Here is a 19,539-nt window from a genome sequence, read left to right as displayed (position 1 = left end):
CCAATATTATTTTCCGAACAGATGGTATAAACTTATCATCTACAGCAGGACCAAGAAATGCTGCTACCGGCGTTATACAAAATAATGCGAGCCAGTCTGAGTCCAGTTGGAGGAAAGCGAAGGTACTAATAACCAAAAGTGGGACGCGACTCATACGCGAAATTCTAATCCTTCAACAACAATCTACTTCAAATCATTCCTATATCCCGGTATAGTACGGGCTAGCCCTCTATATTAACATCAATTTGCCTATCAAACAGGTAAATCTTGTGAATCAGCGATCCACGAGATAGCCTTCTTAGACATTGAGAGAGCATTTGAAAACAGGTCGTAAGACTCAATTGACCATACCATAGCTGCACGAAGTGTAAATCCTATGATAGGCGGTTGGGTCAATCAAATGCGAGACCATACCAAGGTGACAGCCAATCTTAACAGGACCACGCTAAAAGCCAAGGTATGCAGGGGAATACCGCAGGTGGGAGTACTCTCACCGCTGCTGTGGAACCTTGTATAAGACAGCCTGTTGACACGACTAGAGAGATCTTCCCTGTGGGATACGCAGATGATATCGTTCTACTAGCACAGTGGGGGACAATAAGGTTCATGTATTTGAAAAAATGCAAAGAGCTCTAAATGTTGTCGAGCACTGGTGCATGGAAGAACAACTAAGGTTAAACTCCGCAAAAACCACTCTAGTTGCCTTTACAAGGAGAAAACTACAGCCCATAAGAGACTATGTGCTTTTTGGCAGATAACTGCGACTCGAAGATGAGGTTAAAAATCTAGGGCTGACTATGGATAAGAAACTCAGCTACAAGAAGCACGTAATAAAAAATAAACACAAACTATGATGAAACTCTTATGTAGTGTCTAAGAGTATTCGGCAGATCATGGACTCCCCCAAAAATGATTCACTGGGTGTATACGATAATGGTGAGATCCATCATTACATAAGCAATATGGAGGCAAGCAACAAAAAGGAGCACTGTGATTCAGATACTCAAAGAACAACGTGTCTGGCTATAACAGGAGCGATGTCACTGACACCGACTGCTGCCCTAGAAAACCTGACAGGGCTAAGCCCACTACATGTAGTAGTACGGGCTGAAGCATTATCAGGAGCAAAAAGGCTACTGTAGAATGGTGCAATGATCCTAACGAAAGTAGGACACAATGCACTATTATCGATAAGACCTTGGGCGTATGGCACTAAAAACGGACAAAACCAAAGTCACACAAACCCTTTGTAATTAAGGAGGGAAAGGGACCACTGGGAACAGAAGTAACCCGGCTTAGGCAAGGCGGTTACTACGTTGCGGCCATACGATCAAAGATCGGGATGTTAGTGGGTATCGACGATTGACAATAGGGCAGGTAACTCATAGAACAGACTTACAGGCAAACATAATAGGTATCCAGCCCTCTGCTGTGCCAGCGATAAAACCCGGAAAAGACATAGCAGACACCGCTTGGAACTTGAGCATAAAAACTACTGGGAATAACTGCCAAAGCTAGAACTCTCCAAATGACTTTTGGCCAGCTCGCCCTTCAGAAAGGTCTTACTCTCAAGACCTTACTGTCTTACTGTAAAGCCTCTACTCTCAGGACAGTGTAGGATCTAGAGATAGGCGTGTCCTCCCCCCCAACTTCACGGATGACTTTCCTTTCCACATCGCTGCACACATCTAGTATATAAGCCTATAGAATAGTAGTTTGCTGTCAGTTTACACTTGATAACGGTTGGAGATACTTACCAACCGAAACGTCGTGTTACATTAAATAAATAAGACAATGCAAGTTCGACAAGATGTTTTCACTGTACCATTGTCTACCACCTTCAAAAACTGTCTTATTTACTATCACGCAATATAATTAGAAGAGACAGTTCTTGACAATCATGAAATAAAATTATTTTTTGAAAACGTGCCTTTCACTAAAAATAATGTTTTGAACACATCGTTTATAGTCATATAGTCTTTTTACTTCCTTTTAAACCAATACTGTTAACTAACCTTGTCCAGCCTTCATTCTGTAGGAAAGTTGTTGTGTAAAGGCATTTAACATAAGGATTTTCAAAATTGAGAAAAACCTCATTAAGTTATATGTTTTCTCGAATATAGCCTTCAGCGCTGCTTGGTTTCTAATTTTATCCCATGTTTAAAATTATTTGTATGTACATTTAAAAGGTGATTCATATTTAAAATCACAAGGATTTAAAAGTAAATACCCCCGAATGCTGGTGAAATATATATTATGAATTAAATAAACCCACCTTCTGCGTGGGTACCTCCTGGCATAAAATAGGTTTATAATAATTCTAGTATGGGATAAAGTGACAATTTTGGTCTACATAACGGGGGAAGTCTTGATGGAAAAATATATACCAAGCTTGACTAAAATTTAACAAACATCAGAAAAAGAAATTAAACCTCATATTATAGAAGCACTAATTTAAGTGTAATAGCACAAATACATTCCAGGAATGCCACTAAAAAAATACTTAGGACAATTCAAAGAATATTTATACCATATATCCTAGGAAAAACCTGTTGACAAAATAGATATTGTTTAGATTTATCACCATATTTCCAGCATATCTCCAATGACCTTTTGAATATTGTCAGATGTTAATAGAATCTAAATCTGGTATACGACATTAAAAAAATATACGGTCCAGGGCTTAAAACTAAAATAAATAATATAAAAAATGACACAATAATGCACGATGAAATAATTTATGAGCACAACTATATTTATTTCTTTAACAATAGGTTTTGTATGAAGACAAAAACACACATGGAATTAAAGGTAATGTGTTTAACACTAAAAACCTACATATAGTCTATGTATAGACCACTTAAATAGGCAAAAACCAAAATAAATAATTTTTATGATTCTACAGAAAATATCTTAAAAGAATATAGTATCTTAAAACTAGGCCGACATAAAAATGATTAAGATATTTCTTACTGCTTCATTTTAACTAAACTTGTTTATCGAGGCTATAGCTATTCCGCTAATAAAAATTCTGACAAGTTCAAGATTCATATAAATTGTATTGGGAAATACGCGCAAAACATATGTCGTCCAGTGTAAAAGTATTCCTACATCAGCGTATATTTGTAAAAGAATTTACTAACTTCGCATTCAATTAGAAACCATTATTTGTAGTACAGATAAATACGACTACGGACAGTCTATAAAGGAAGCGTTAGTTTCTGTAACAAAGACCCTGTATGATAAATATATTAAATTAACTCTGAGCAGCAGTGAGCCAAATAAAAAAATATGTCGACAAAGATCACCTAGTTTTAAGAATTATTTTAAATACTGACTAGACGTTATTAATATTTACTATAATTAAATACCTACAAATAGATTGTTCATTCAGATGTGACTATCCGCTGCAGCACTAACTTATTTAAGCAATATTGATACAATAATTATCTGGCGCAGCTTTTAAATCATATCTGAAAATCAATAATAGGTATATATTATACGAATTTCATAAAATTCTTTACTGAATACGTTTAAATTGCTATTTGCTAATTTAATGGAGTAATCCGTATTAAAGGGAAATCAAATTAAATTGAAATCCAATGCTGAAACGTATGTTTTTGTACCTATCTACCAGAGCTCAAATAAATGTTTAGTGATAGTTTTAATACATTAAATAGAATTTGTTATGAATATGCATCCAGACACATCGGAATATAAACGTGTTCATAAAGAATTTTAAATGTATGTAGCTAATATCCAATTTAACATATTTAAATAGAGAATAATTTCTAGCAGGTTGCCTCATACCGTAAACAAGAAAGTTATTTATTGTTTAAAAAACTTATATGAAATTTTGCAAATTATAAAGGGAATTATTTGTTTCTCAAGAAATTTTTCTTTCATATGAGTATTTTATAGAAGTAAATTAACTATTCTTTTACATAATTTATCTATACTAAGAATGAATATACCTAAAAAAAGTATATACCTAACAATTCAAATAACTGCATAAAATACTTATACATGAAATTCATATTTTTTGACTTTTAAATAATATCAATAGTTCTGCTATGCTTTTTAAAAAATGGTTTATTTGTGATATAGGCAACCCTTTCTGGCAATACCTGTGTTTTATTCAATGTTTGCCCCTATAATTCCGTTAATACAGGCTTCTAAACTTGTTTTCCTGCTACAAACTTTTGAATAACGATGCCAAGTTAGTGGAACGACTAAAATATGCCAAGTTAGTGGAATTTTAAAGTTCACGGAAGTATAAGAGCGTCATTATTAAGTTTCCTTTCATATAAACGTAAGTACATTTACCTTAGTTATCCTATTCTTACAGATTTTTAAATAATTACAACACATATTATATTGTTTCACTAATATATTTCTCATTTCCCTAAGACTTTTTGCAACATTTTTTTTCTATCAAGAATCAAGAGAAAACACGCAAATAATTTAGTCAAAAGTTGCAATATTATCAAATCACATAAATTACCTATTTTCTAAGTTTAGACAAGTATATTTTTTTGATAACAAGACATAACATAAAATAAATAAAAAAATTGTCCTAACTAAAATATAAACAAATTAGGCTTTATTCACAATACAGGAATGTAATAAAATGCATTAATATAAAATTGCACTAAAGCTTCACCATTGCCCTTTTAGCATAATAAACAGGTTTTATTATTATACGATATACAACCATATCAAATATAATTTTTTTAAATGCTGATCAAATATTTTATAAGTTAATCAGTGACATTACCTATCCAAAGGACTAGAAAAAATAAATACCAACCAAAATGCCGTCCTCATTTAAGATCTGCCTCCTCATTTAAAATATCCTCTAGCTCCCTATCAATATTTCCACTCATTGGATCATTAATTACGTGGTAATCCTGAAGTTCCTCTTCCAATTCCTTTTCCCAGTCTTCTTCTATTCGAATAAAGGGTGAAGGATAAAATTAAATAAATAAAAATAAAATAAAAAAGCAAAATCAATAAAAACTGAAAACGTGCAATATTTTGTTATTCGACTTGCAGTGTTTACCAGAAGCTCAGAGCGGTAGTTTCCTGATTATAATGAAAATGAGCCACTGGTAAAAACTCGGGAAATTAAAAAACGCAGAAAGAGAATACGAATAAAATTTGTACATATAATTCTCAAATTTAAAAACTACAAAACAGGAAGTAAAATGAATTTTACGAAAAAATCAGTGAAAATTAAATGAACACTGCAAGTATGTACATGCGTTTAAATACAATTATTCAAAAATTAAAAGTATTATTTTGTGTAACACACAAAAAGAATCGGAAATGTTAAATAGTGTACTTACAATTAATTATTTTTATATTAAAAATTCGATCGAAAAGAAATCAATTTAAAGCGATAAGATAGCTTTTAAAAATTATACAGATTGAAAAATAAAATTCTTTAGGTGGAAATATAAATTATTAATGAACAAAAAAATAATTCATCTTCAAATTTGATGTTTTTTTGATTTTTTCATTCAGGGAAGCATATTAAAAATGTAATAGTTTTTAAACTGATTTTCTTGCCAGTGCCTGAGTATATATAACTCTGTTTAATAGCTGATTGAATTAGTTGGTTAATTATTTATTTATTTTCTCTTACTAACAGTGAAAAAACTAGTTAAATCATAAAAAATAAAGAAAAAAATAAAATAAAACTAGGCCTACTAATAGTGGGACCAAAAGAAAACAATAATTAACTAAAAATAGAAAGTCTTGTTTAAGGGACTAGTAGGAGAAGCAAATGTAACGTTGATCTTCTTTTAGGCTAGGGAAAAAAAATACAGATACAGGAAACTAACACTTTGATCTGATTAACTACTTACTTTATTAGTAAAAGAGCTACGAAAAATGTTTATGAACTGTAATATTTCAATGCCATGTCATTAATTTATATAATCGCATACCAGGTGTACACAATTAGACAAATTTAAAGTTACTTTGTCGTTATCCTGTTAAAGATCCGGCAATTCTTTATCAATATTAAACAAATAAGTGAATAAGCACTTAGTGTCATAGGAACATAAATTAATGACCAGTAATTAAAAAAAAAAAAACAAATAAACTTAAAAAAAGCATAAAACTCACCCTGAAACGATTTGGATCCTAAGACTAATTTTTTCATGCCTTCTTCTACTTCAGTTATGTCTTCTTTGGATACTACTAGCGAATCAGATACAAACTCATGCTCTTTCTGATTTTTGGAATTTCTATCATCTACTTGTAAAAGAAGCAATCAAGAAAAACAAAATGGATGTGAGGTGGAAAATATAAAATCATAAAATGGTAAAAAAGAAAAACCACTACGTTATTTATACAAATCCAGAAATTCGAGTCAATAATTATCGAATTACTATTAATAATTATTATTAGAATTATCGAGCAGAGAAAACGAGAGAGTCTAAAATTCCATATTTTTCCTAATAATATATATACAGACTCCTAAATTTACCACAAAAATTCTAGAGAATGTAGAATTTGTTATTTTTATTTAGTTGAATGAAAACTAAGACAAAAAAACATGGAATATTAAAGTAATAGGATGATAAGTGATTCGAATTTCTGATCTGTTACATATTATAAATAGTTACCTATAGGCTGCACTGAAGAAATATCGCTGGCGACTTGACTGTTTTCTCTTTTAGTAAAGGATCGCTCGTTTTCTTGACAGATTAGGCTTACTCGGTAGAAGTAGTTCTTCCAAAATTCTTCTTCCGGGATTCTAAAAATTATTTAAAAAAAAAATCAAGTCAAAACATACAACTTAGGTGTAAGACAGAGCAGGCAAAGGCATATTTAGAATTGTTTTGCTATCAAGATTAAAAAATTAACTTATACTTACACTTTCGGCACCAATTCATATCTCATTTTTTCCAGATTCGGATCTTGTTCCATTATTGCCATGGCGACAGGGTAAGAGCTTTCATAATCAAATTGGAAGTTAACCCCAGCTGGGGGAGCCCTTACGAAATTTCTAGAATCAAAAAAATCCGGTAGCTGCTTTTTTTCTATCAGGAAGCACTGCTATAGCTTATTCACAATTAATGTAAATACATTTGCCCCTATACTTTTATATGATTACAAATTTTATTTACAAGTTTACGAATATCAAAAATAATAAATTATCGGTGTTTAGTAGCATCGTCAGATGAGGGATTTATATAGTTTATCTAGGGAATTGTCTTTCCCCAAGGTTTTCGAGTTTGACAGTCTTACCTTTTGTCAGTGGAAAGACTTAGGCAATCTTCTTTAAGGCATTCTTCATTGGCACACCCTGCCCAAGGTGGTAGTGCTGACGCTGACGAATTAGCTTTATTTTTCATGAAATTTTCCTGTTCTTTGTTAAATTCACCTAGGATGTTCTAAAAAAAGAATAAAATACATATTTTTAAAACGAAATTTTAATAAATGAATCTGACAATCAAATGACACTATTTCCTTTTTACTTTGAAAACTATACTATAATGACCAATACTAAATACGGGGTAATACATATTTTCCAGACAAACCAAGGTTAACTAACATAATAAAGGGTTTTTGAGATGCATTTTTTTAAAATTATTTTTATACGCTATTTGCTTGAGGTACTTTTGATTAACAGTATACACTGTCAAATAAGTAGTTCTTCATTGTAGTGTTTTTACCCGTTCGTTAGGTGTCAACGTTAGTGTGTGGTTCGTTAGGCACTCGATGCACAAAAATAGTCGACTGGTTTATTTACACACTTCGCTACTAAACATAAGATTCAATCAATTTAAGACTACTAGAATTATCTATTTACTACTATTTATGTATTATGATTTAAATGTCGCACAAATATTTCGAACTGAACTGTCAACTACCACCCAGCGACGACATGGTTCTTTATATACTCGGCTGACCATGAATTTGGATGATTCGCTGACCTTCCACGCGTCTCATGAGTCATGAGACGTCGTGCGGCGTCGGAATGACGGAGAACAGCTGGCAATCACAGCGTTCCTAATATCGTTACACTGCTCCCTCCCTAAGTTGATTTCGTCCCGAAATGATGATTTCGTCAAAAAATGGTGGGTGTTGATATCGGCAGTATAGGTTCCCCTTTTGGAGAGTATAACAGCACACTAGAATTTGCATGCCTGTAGACCTTAAAACCACTTCTAATATGCAGCGATCATCCTCCAGTCCAGGTTATCGAGTCCGCATGCGAGATTTGCAATTGTTAGGCTTCTCAGATCCTCAGCTAGCAACTTCTCCTTTAGAGAATACAAACCGTCTCAAATGTTCCCTTAGGTCGGCTTTTGATGTGGCGCGTCTTTGGTAACTAGATAAAAGGTCTTTCTGCCAGTCTCTTTCGGCATGTCTTGAGCGCTTGACCGATTCTGCGGTTAGACCAATAAAGCTCTTGAATTTTTCTGAACTTTGTACAAAAAAAAAGGTGACAAAGCTTTCAGCCTCTTAGGGTCATAAAGCTAAACCAAGTCACCGTTGTTGTAACTCTGGTCTTTGGCATTGCCATCATATGCGTCCTTTATCCGATCGCTGGCATCTTGAATAGTAATGCACATTTGATTATGAATAACATCCATTGTTCTACGCAGCTCACTGACGTAGTCCTCCCTGACAACATCGGTTCTTGGCGGTCAACCAAACTTCAAATCGCATGGTAGACGGAGTTTTCTTTCCATCACTATTCGAGTCGGAGACTCGCCTGTGCTTTCATGGATTGCCAATCGATAAGCCAGCAGAAACAAATATAGAAACCTATCCCAGACTCTGGTGGCTAGAACTACTTTTACCAAATACCTATTATTGGTCCTATTTCTTCGTTCCATCTGACTGCGGTTGTAGTGCAGTAGTTCTTGTTTTCTTTATTCCAAGCGTCTTGCAGATGTTAGAACAAGCTGGATTCAAAATTGCGTCCGCGATAGTAAAGGATGAATCAGTCCCTTACGTCTGCCTTGGTACTGACCCAGTAAAATCTTTCCCTTACGTTTTCTAAGGTCATTGTCCAAGATGTCTTGCTGACTCACCCGCATGGATTTCCTCTAGCAACTCCGACATTTAGGATGACATGACGATTTGCCGTGGTCAACCATTTTCCGCCTCAATTACATCTTCCATCTTCCAAAATTAGGAAGTTCCATTGTGCCTAATATGACTTCACGTTGGGAGAATACTTGGCAACTTCTTTCCCTTCTTTATGCAGGTTAGGACTCTCTGGATATTGGGATATTTCTCTTGATTTTTTATAAGATCCCATTTTCTCATCGATGATGGTGGTTCTTAGCAAGTGAGCATCTTTCATTTTCAGCTTCGTGTTCAAAGTCAAACTCCTGTAGCCTCTCCATCCATCTTGCCAACTTCCTCTCATAGAGGTACTTATAGAAGTGCTCCATCGCTTTGAAAACAGCTATCTGGGCGGATGACGCAATAGTTACGCTCTGGCTTGTATAGCGTCTTATTAAAAAAGCCAATGACCTTCTCTTTGATGACCTCTCTCAAATTGATATTTTCTATCATCGAAAGTCATGATTTTATCAAACTTATTCTCGCTAATATTAATATTACGGGCTAAAACCTTTACGATATTTTTGTTTTGTCACCCTGAACAATATTTTGCGATATATTAAAAAAAATGGATTTTTTTGGCATAGTCTAAAGTTAATCAATAATTACATTTACAAAAATCAATACAGTAAAACCAAATGTGTTTATTCCTAGTGATTGCTTGCTCCTACCCTTTTGGCACTGGCGGTCGAGTTGACATATTTAAAAACCTTATTAGTGATTAGGGTGGGCCGACAAGATTTTATAATTTTTTTATGGGCAATCAAAAAAGTATAAATATACTAACAATTAATTCTAAAAGGTTCCTTTGCCGTAAAACCCAGTAACGAAATGATTCAGTAATTGAGAGACCTTAGAGCGTTTAAAACTACTTTTTTTTCTACTCTACTTGGCTCTATCTATTATGTAAAAGTTATGAATAAACCAAAAGCTTAAAATTTATTTTAATACTGTTATATACAGATTACTTAATAAGCCTAAACAACTGGAAATGTGTGAACGGTGAACAGATGCCTTGGTAACTTGCTTTAAAAAAAAAACGCGAGCGAAACTGGTTGCATAACAATGGAACATAGCATGCATCCGGTTTTTAAAAAGATTACTGGAAACCTAGCACTATACCTAGAAACCAATAAAGCTTAACTAGAACTATAAAATACATAATCGAATAATGAGTCAAAATACCAGCTACATACCATGTTTACATTTGCCCCGACATTTGCCAAGACATTTGCCTATAGGAGATCAAGATTACCATTAGAAGGATGTTTAAGTAACAAAAGTTATTAAAAAATTAAAATATTGTGCATTGGGTGTACCAGATTGATATTAGTGCATATATTGCATGATAATAATTTATCAACTTTGAAAGTAGAATTGCTTATATGTCTTTTAACAAATTCTGCTTATCTGTTCTATTAAAACTGTTGGATTAGATCAAAGTACCTTAAGACTCAAACGCGGAGTTAAATAATAAAAAAGAAACACTAGTAAAAAGGTGAACGATATTTTCGGAAATAGTACAAATAGTAAGTAGTTTTCATATATACCAACATTTGGAAGATAAAGTCTTATTTTATATACCCATATAGTTTTTGAAGCCGTCTAAAACAAAGCTCCGTCAAGTAGATGCCAAGTAACATGAAGTCGAATATGAGTTAAAAAAAGTTATGATTCCTACTTTTTATTTGCTTTATAATAGAATTCGCTTTAAGAAGCAGTTAATGATTTCTCCGAATATATCCGAATATGAAGATAATATGCTAGATAAGATAGATAGTATAGATGCGTCGCCGAGCGGAACATAGGACATTTAATTGAATAATTCAAGATTCGCTTATTAAAATTTTTTGAAACTTTGCACGAGGGTTTGCCAGACTGGTTTCTTCAAAAAGTTATCTTACATTTTTTCTGTAAAATGTACAGGGAAGCCAATAATTGACCCCCTTAAAATTTACATGGGATTTCCTATGTTCCGCTCGGCGACGCACCACCCGGTATAATAAATGCAATTATTGTTTCTTTTTTAATTACTTCAGAAATTCAGTTCAGAACATGTCTTGATAGTTTCTTCCATATTTTTAAAATCTATAACTCCATCATCTTGATGATGTCCAAATTTGAAATATCAACATCCTATTATTTTTCTATTTTGTCAAAATTGTCTATTTCACATCCATTAATGCTAACCACTTCACAGTAGTATTATATTAACACCCCTGGTGACGTTTTATGTTAAAAACTAAGATTATATAGCTTTGTTCATCTCTAAAGGAAATTCTGGAGAAATATTTGTGCGCAAACTTATTTTATTTTAACAACTACCCAAAAACTATTGGCTTGATTCCGTAATATGATTTAAGACACTGTCAGTACGTTACACATAATAAAAATTACAATTTACAACCACAAAGAATCTTAGAAAGAATCAAGGAATATAATAAATAGACTGACCAGCAGATATATCATGTATTAGTATAAGACGACAAAAATTAATGATACCGCAAACACATTAAAAATATAATCAGGTTGGATTACTTACGTTAATCACGTGAATCTTGGAGCCTGCTTCAGTTACAGTTTTTCCTGCTTTGTTAACAGCAGTGTATAAAAAGTTGCCAATAGACTTTGCTCCTGCTAAAGCCTTACTTTGCACTAAAACAAATAAACTATAATAGTTTAAATTTATAATGTAAATTACCCTTAGAAAATTTAAGACGCCGATCGATAAGAAAAAAAAATACAAAAAAAGGAAACAATCTTATGGAAGAATTATGTTAATGTGAATCATATTTAAAAATACTTACGAATGGATGTCATCGCACTAAATTTATATTTTATGCATTTTATATCCTAACTTAAATTTACATTTCCCAATACGCAAAGAAATTAAATATTTATTTTTTGCAATTCTTCCATAGCGTTTTCTATTACTCACAAACCACTAGCAAACATAGAGTCAGTACGACATATTATAGCCTTAGTTTATATAAGGCTTGGCAATCGTATGTGATATTGCAACAAACAAAAACCAATAGGTAGAACATTGAGATCTAAATCTTGTGGATTTAAACCAAGAACCAAGGAAAAAAATATGGACTACTTTAAGCGCGTTAAATCGATAAGGCTGTAAATCAACAGCAGAGGATATTCATCGAAATCAGATTATAAAAGAGATTTATTATCAAGAAAGAAATAATTTCTTGCTTTACTATTTTGGTAAATTGAGCATAACAAGATTATAGCAGAAGGAAGTTTAAAAGATTTCAGTTCATGAAGGACTTTTAGCTAGAGGGTGGTTTTAAAATTCTAAGATTGAAAGATTCCTGCGGCATAAAAGAAAAAAAAGTTTGTAGATATTATTTAGCTTCGCAGATATAAGATCAAAGTAGCTTAACCTCAAAAGGATAGAGATAAACTCTTTCTAATAAACCATTTTTTGATATTATAGCTAAACTATAAAGTGACTGTTAATAAAGTAAGTAAACACAATAAAGAATATGATATAAAAAATAGATCTAGCATACTATAAATACAATACCAAACAAACTTATTCATAACAAATATAAAATAATAATAGATTTTATAACATACCATTTCCGAACTGACCATCTTTATTTTCGTCAGTGGGAGATTCGGCTAGTGACTGCGGTCCAGAGTCTGCTCCGCCAGTTGCACTAAAATTCCTACATTAGGTTTTTTTCTAACAATTTAACACTCATGCTAGTAAAATAAATATAATTTTAATTATTGGGGCATTAAGAGAGGCTAGGGTTCTAAACATTTTCCGTTTTTCCATTAAAAAAATAGAAACTATTAAAAAACTACAGCTTAAGTCTTAATTGTTGCTTGTTCTCTACAGTTTCTTAAAATGCATTTAATTTTATAGATGTCATTACAGTTCATTTTTTAATAGTTGTAAGTAAATTATGTGTTCTTTCAAATATCTAATCCCATGTCTATATATTTTCCATAAATTAATAAATTTCATAAATAAAGGCGAATAATATTGATGAATATATAATTATCCACTGAGTGCCTGGAAGTGACAGTATAAATTTTAATTTATTTTTTAACAATACACAAGTATATTTTACATACTTAAAAAAAAATATGTTTTAGAATGTAACTATGTCTAAAAACGACTTCAAAGTCAGTCCATTTCACAAACAATTAACAGTTAAATCATCCTTTAAGTCTAGAGATAAACTGAAGCTAGCTTCCATCTCATATTCTAAAAGCCGACATCACATATATTGGAGATGAAAGTACCTCTGAGGAAGATTCATTCTTATAGACCAAACGAATTTTGGCCAATAAAAATATAAATTTTCGGGAACTGTACAAGATGTAGAATACTAAAAATACATATACAGGGAGTCTCACGACGAATAGACGCGATCGATATCTCGGAAACAAATTTTTCAGAAAATTTGAAAATTTGGCAACATGGCACAGTCAATGAGGGCTACACAACTAAAATATTTTGACAGTTCTGACTTTTCCGGTTATACCGGAAGTAGGTGTCAACTTCGTTATTTTAAATGGAACACCTTGTATATTTTTACATTTTTGGCTTCTACATGAAATTCTAGGTATATTTTATGTATAATGTCCTATACCTAAGTGTGACCGTTTTTGACATATTTTGAATTTCATGTGAAAAAGTATGTTTATAAGCCCTAATATAATTACCGATTATACCCTTTTAGTAGCCCTTATTTATTGGTTAGTTTTGATTTTATTTTAAAGGAAGAACCGCTTTAAAAGACTGTTTTAATATTTGGCTAAAAAAAAGATACAGGGAGGTCAAAAATTAGCATTAAAAATTAAAATGAAAAAATCATTAAAAGTCAATTTTTTTAAATGGAAACCCCCTATTTTTATAATTTTTTTCATAAAGATAATTAAAAATAAGGTTAACTTTATATAAGGTTATTTAGTCCAAAAATTGATAGTTGCCGAAATATTGGCAGTTTAAATTTGGCCTAATATTAAAAGCCGCATAGTAACACGGCTCAAGGATTGTTGATTAGTTGGCCATGACGGTTGTCATAGTAACTGCTAGTCTTTAAAATGAGGTACAAAATTTTAAAATTAGCTTTTTGCTTTATTACCTAAATAATTTTTATTTGGAAGTAGTGGTTTTACTTTTGCATTTAGAAGAAATAGGTCACCCTGTAGCAATACAATTTTGCCTTATTTTCTTATCGTATTTTAGTATCATATTCGCCAGAAATGTGGGTATTTGTCAATATGCCATGAGCATTTCTTTTTATTTCTTTGTGAATTATTAACAATAATAAAATTTAGTTTAATGGGTAACTAAAGATACTTCATAAGGTCATCCGAAAAAAAAACAGTTAAATTTGTTATCCCTGATGATGGACATTATATAATATTATATGTTATATAATAATAATAAGACGTTTATTAGTCACCAAGAAATTACAGGAATTAAGCACAAAGAAAAAAACTTATAGGTAGGTGTATTAACTTTTAGAAAATTTTAAATATTACAAAATTCCACTAAATATTGAGTATTTCACCATTTATCAAATAAAAATCGAAGAATTTGTAACTAAATAAAAAAGCTAATAATGCAAGGTGACCAACAGTCCATAATATGCAGATTTACAGAAATATCATTTACACAAAAGGCTCTCTAAATTCTGTACAGGCCAAAAAAAAATTTAAAATAACAATAATTTACAAATTTAATGGAACATACCTAACAGGGACATGGGAAGAGGATCAGGATATGGAAGAAAATATGAGGGGAAGGGAAGATGCGGAAAAATAATATAACGATTTCTGGCAACGTTCAAGGCCTTTCAGGAACAAAATCATGAACAATATTATACACAAAATATCGTAGCCTATACAGAAAGACGATAAAAGTAGCAAAGGTTAAATATTATAGTGACCGCTTGAATGTGTCCTCAAATAGGCAGAGAGAATGTTGGTCAATTATAAATGACTTTAGGCATTCTCACAAGAAAGTTTCAGAACCAGAAGTAAGACCAAATAGTTTAAATGATTATTACTGTAATATTCCTTATTTACTGCTCAATGATTTGAATACTAATATTGATTCTTTGCATTATATTCAACAAGTGTCAGTTCAAAATTCTTTTTTCTTTTCTCCTGTTAGCCATACTGACGTTGAAGATGCAATTAAAAGCTTAAAAAACCATAAATCAGCTGGAGCTGATGGAATATCATTAAAATTACTACTTCTTTTGCCTGACTCAGCATCGAGTGCCTTAGCTTCTGCCATAAACAATTCCTTTCATAATGGCATCTTTCCAGCATGTTTGAAAGAGGCAGTGGTTATCCCTCTTTATAAGGGTGGAGATTTGAGTGAGCCTTGTAATTTCCGTCCAATTTCTACCCTCTCCAAGATAGTTGAAAAACTTGCAAAAATCAGAATTTTGTCTTTTTTGCAACATAATTGCATTTTATCTGCAAATCAGTTTGGATTTCAAACGGGAAAAGGGACTCATGACGCTGTTTTCGGCTTTTTGGAAAGTATCTATGTGTCCTTAATTTCTGGAGAGTCCGCGGCGGCAGTGTTTTGCGATTTATCTAAGGCATTTGATTGTGTAGATCATGGAATACTGCTGTCTAAGCTCAATAATTATGGCTTTAGAGGTGTGGCATTGCAATGGCTGGAATCCTATCTGCCTAATCGTACCCAAAGAGTTACAGTATCTGGATGTTTATCCGATTCCAGATCCCTTAAAACTGGAGTACCTCAGGGTTCAGTGTTAGGACCACTATTACTTTTGCTCTATGTAAATTATTTGGGTTTATTAAAACTGCAGGGCAAAGTGGTTCAGTTTGCTGATAATAATAGGGCAAAACCTTTATAATGGGATTTAAGTGTGACGTTCAGTAAGTAAATTATCCTCTGGATGCTTTGCAGTAAGAATGGCGGCGCATGAGCTGGGAGGGGTAGTTGCACGTTCAGTGTACTTTTCTCTTATTGAGTCCCATCTTCGTTATGGCTTAAGGGATTATTAAAAGGTTAAGGGATTATTAAACATAATTTTTGTGATTTAAAAAAAAGGCAGTTAGATACCTATGTTCCGCTGGGTTAAGAGATTCTTGTAAACCTCCCTTTATATCTCAAAAAATCCTAACTCTTTTTTCTCATTTTATCTTAGAAACAGCTACTCTTATTCATAAATGTCCTAAACCTCCCTCTAACACTGGTCATATGACTTGCCAGGTTAACGATTTTCCCTTACCAATCCCTACATCCTCCCTCACCAAGAACTCACTTATATACCTTAGCAAAAAATTTACAACCATGTTCCTCTATGTATCAGACAAATTTTAGAAGTTAAGAAATTCAAAAACAAATTAAAATCACTTTTATTATCCAGGGCATATTATAGCCTTGGCGATTTTTTTAATGATACCTTTTGACCTGTGCTCTGAAATCATTTTAGTGTTTTAGTTTTGTTTCCTATTAAATATTTTAATTTACTTGCTCTAAATTCTGTTTTATTGACAGCTTTACTTATTTTTTAATAAAATTTATCAAAAAGATGCTTTTTTTTTATTTTTTCAATCGGTTTTGTTATAATTCATTTTGGTAATGTGTGTAAATTTTATGGTAAAATGTTTTAGATGTTAAGTAATTTATAAAAAAAAACAAATAAGATCTAACACTCGTCGATTAAACATATTTAACCAGCCCGCATCCTTTAGCTTATGAGAAATATGCTCCCCTCTCCTTACGCCAAATACAAGTCTTCTCTTCGAATTCTGAAGTTTTTGTATGCGATAGGCACCTGAGCAGTCAAGACAAGGACCATATTTGCATACCGCAGAAATTGAAAGGTGACAAAACCAATGCTTATGTCCGAGACATATCGGATCAATATTTTTTAAGTAAGTTTAGTGGAGGATGAGCGAAGTATCTTTAGTTACCCATTGACCTATTAACTCCACTGCAAGAATGGACTATTTCTTCAACTTTATTTCAAATTTATTCTTATTTCAATCGCCAAGAGTTTAGATTTGCATTTTTGTTACGGTGTTTAAAATGGCAAAGTTTACTAATGGAGAATATGCTGATATTTTATTTATTTATGGTTTTTGTAATGGGAAGCTCCACGTGAATATTTACGACGCATTCTGCATGTAAGCGTGTTTGGTACAAACTACCGCCGCATTTCTGAATTTGGCGTTCAGCAAATAGAACCTGTAGGAGCACCTGCAAACGCCAATATTGATGATAACATTTTAAGAGCTAAAGAAAATTCAATCATAAGCACAAGAAAAAAAACAGGTGAGTGTGTTACAGTGGAAAGTTTGGTCATTGGTTCACCAAAGGTGGTCACCAGTGGTCTTCGCCCGTTCCATCATAATCCTGTGCAAGGTCTGGATGAGGGCGATCAGGTGCGCAAAGTTAAATTCTGTAGAATAATTTTGAATTGATGATGCTACATTTTTAATAAGAATTTTATGGACCGATAAACATTTTCTAGGGAACGAATTTCACAATTTACACTATTGGGACGAAAATAATCCTCATCAGAAAAACCAAGTTTCCAAAGAAAATTCAGTGTAATCGTTATTGGAAATAATTTAATTGGTCCTCATATTTTATCGGATAACCTTAACGGCGAAAACTATAAAGCATTTTTACGTAACAGCCTACAAGAGTTACTAGAAGATGTCCCTTTAGGTAACCGACAAAAAATGATCTTCCAGCACTATCGTCTAAAAATAAGGGACCAAACATTTCCAAACAGGTGGTGGCCAATACTGTGGCCTGCCAGAAGTCCTGATTTAACACCGTTAGATTTTTACGTATGGGGAGAACTAAAAGAAATCGTATATGCAACGGAAGTAAATACGTGCGAAGGACTAATTGGGAGGATACAAAACGGATCTGAGACATTGCGACAGAAGTTTTCTAATCGAATTAGCAAGACTTTCGCAAGTTTTTCGATTTAACTGTAAGAATGTTATTTATTTTATTATAAGCTGTGAAATAAAAATTCTTTTTTAATGGTAACATATTGTTTCTAGGTGTTTAAGGTACAAATTTTAAAGAGGCTGCTCTCGAATATTTGGGAATAAATTAAACGTTCAATTTAATAAATGCTGAGGTGTTGAACGTTGTTTCAAAGAAACAGAATGAAGAACTTTTTACAATCATTTGTACGTTTTATGTACTATGAAATTTTCGATATTTTTGAGCATAATTTAAACATTAGTTAGATTTAAACATTAGCTTTATAAAAAAGTAAGTTTTAAGTTGAAATAATTTTTACTATTATTTTTTGTGTGTATGTGTCACTTTTAAATTAAAAAACGACATTTAAAAACAGCTCTTATTCTTTTTTCTGATGTTAAATATTCGGGCTATATGAAGAAAGGAAATTGTGAAAAATTAAAAAAAAAAAAAAAAATGTCTTGAAAGCCATTAGTGATGGGATAGAAGTAAATTATGTTTAATTTATAGCAAATTGGCTATACTTTTATTATCTTGAAGAAATAGGGTCACTTACCAGTCACCCTAATTATTATACTTTTGCGGAAATTAAATTAGCTCCAGTTGACCTAATTTAATTTCTGCAATCTGAAATGTAAGCTAGTCAGATAATTTCAATAGTCATTTATTACTAATCCATAGTTTTCCCATGAAGATTAAGATGTAAATTCTGCATATGGAAGCAAACTCCCAAGAGATGTTGCCTTAACATTTTTAAAACTATAAGTTATACAATTGCACCATGTAGGTTATAAAAATTGCAAAAATTAGAAAGAAAGAAAATATACCCGTTTACCTCTTCACCCAATATTAAGAAACATAAAAGATGTGAGATATTAAATTTAATACCTGGAATTATCATCATCTTCTTTCGCTTCTTTAACAACATCCGTATTAACTGGAGATCCAGTGTCCGCACCTGCATTTTCAAAACCTACAGCTTCAGGATTTCCCGGTTCTGTATCAGCTTTGCGCAATTTGGGTATGCTTGAACCAAGCCATCCTCCAATGCCCTCGATTTGGTTCTTCACATTGGAAAACATCTCCAAACGGCTAGACCCTGAGGATCCTGAGGCTTTAGTTGGGCTGCTAAAATAAAAAAAAGATATATACAGTGCATCCGTGAAGTAGAGCGGATAAATTCAATAAAAATGAAATGGACCGTTTCTTAAAAAAATGTCCGAACCCGTCGATTTTAATATTTGGTTTAGGGTTTTTCTACGTGGAAATTAAATACACAGGGTGACTCAAAAAGAACATCTGACGTCATCAATATGTTTTTTAAATATAAACCACAATTTTTTAATGCAGAATCAGAAAGAACGCATTTTTTTACAAAGGATATAGTACAAATGAATAGTGGTTACATAAGCAATTTTGAACAAAAAATAATGATAAAATGTAAAATTAAAGAAATACCTATCTAAATTAAA

At 32.4% G+C, this 19,539-nt stretch overlaps 1 protein-coding gene across 10 annotated transcripts in view; it reads right to left on the bottom strand.

Moving 5' to 3' along the window:
• Positions 1-2,734: 2,734 nt before the first annotated feature.
• The window catches only part of LOC126748653 (synapse-associated protein of 47 kDa), a 31,476-nt gene continuing 14,671 nt past the window's right edge, over positions 2,735-19,539 (bottom strand). For 3 of the 10 annotated variants that reach the window (XM_050458018.1, XM_050458024.1, XM_050458023.1), the window contains exons 2-10: positions 18,956-19,195; positions 12,688-12,779; positions 11,636-11,748; positions 10,290-10,328; positions 7,261-7,406; positions 6,887-7,018; positions 6,636-6,766; positions 6,133-6,264; positions 2,735-4,948 (exon numbers count right to left, since the gene is read on the bottom strand). In XM_050458018.1, the coding sequence (XP_050313975.1) occupies positions 4,824-4,948; positions 6,133-6,264; positions 6,636-6,766; positions 6,887-7,018; positions 7,261-7,406; positions 10,290-10,328; positions 11,636-11,748; positions 12,688-12,779; positions 18,956-19,195 (1,150 nt within the window). In that variant the 3' untranslated portion in view covers positions 2,735-4,823. The other 7 variants (XM_050458020.1, XM_050458025.1, XM_050458019.1 and 4 more) reach the window with 6 other exon arrangements.

This window comes from Anthonomus grandis, chromosome 22 (genome assembly GCF_022605725.1).
Source record: "Anthonomus grandis grandis chromosome 22, icAntGran1.3, whole genome shotgun sequence".
NCBI lineage: Eukaryota > Metazoa > Arthropoda > Insecta > Coleoptera > Curculionidae > Anthonomus > Anthonomus grandis.
Note: the sequence above shows the minus strand (reverse complement) of the source record. Positions and strands in the feature narration are given on the sequence as shown.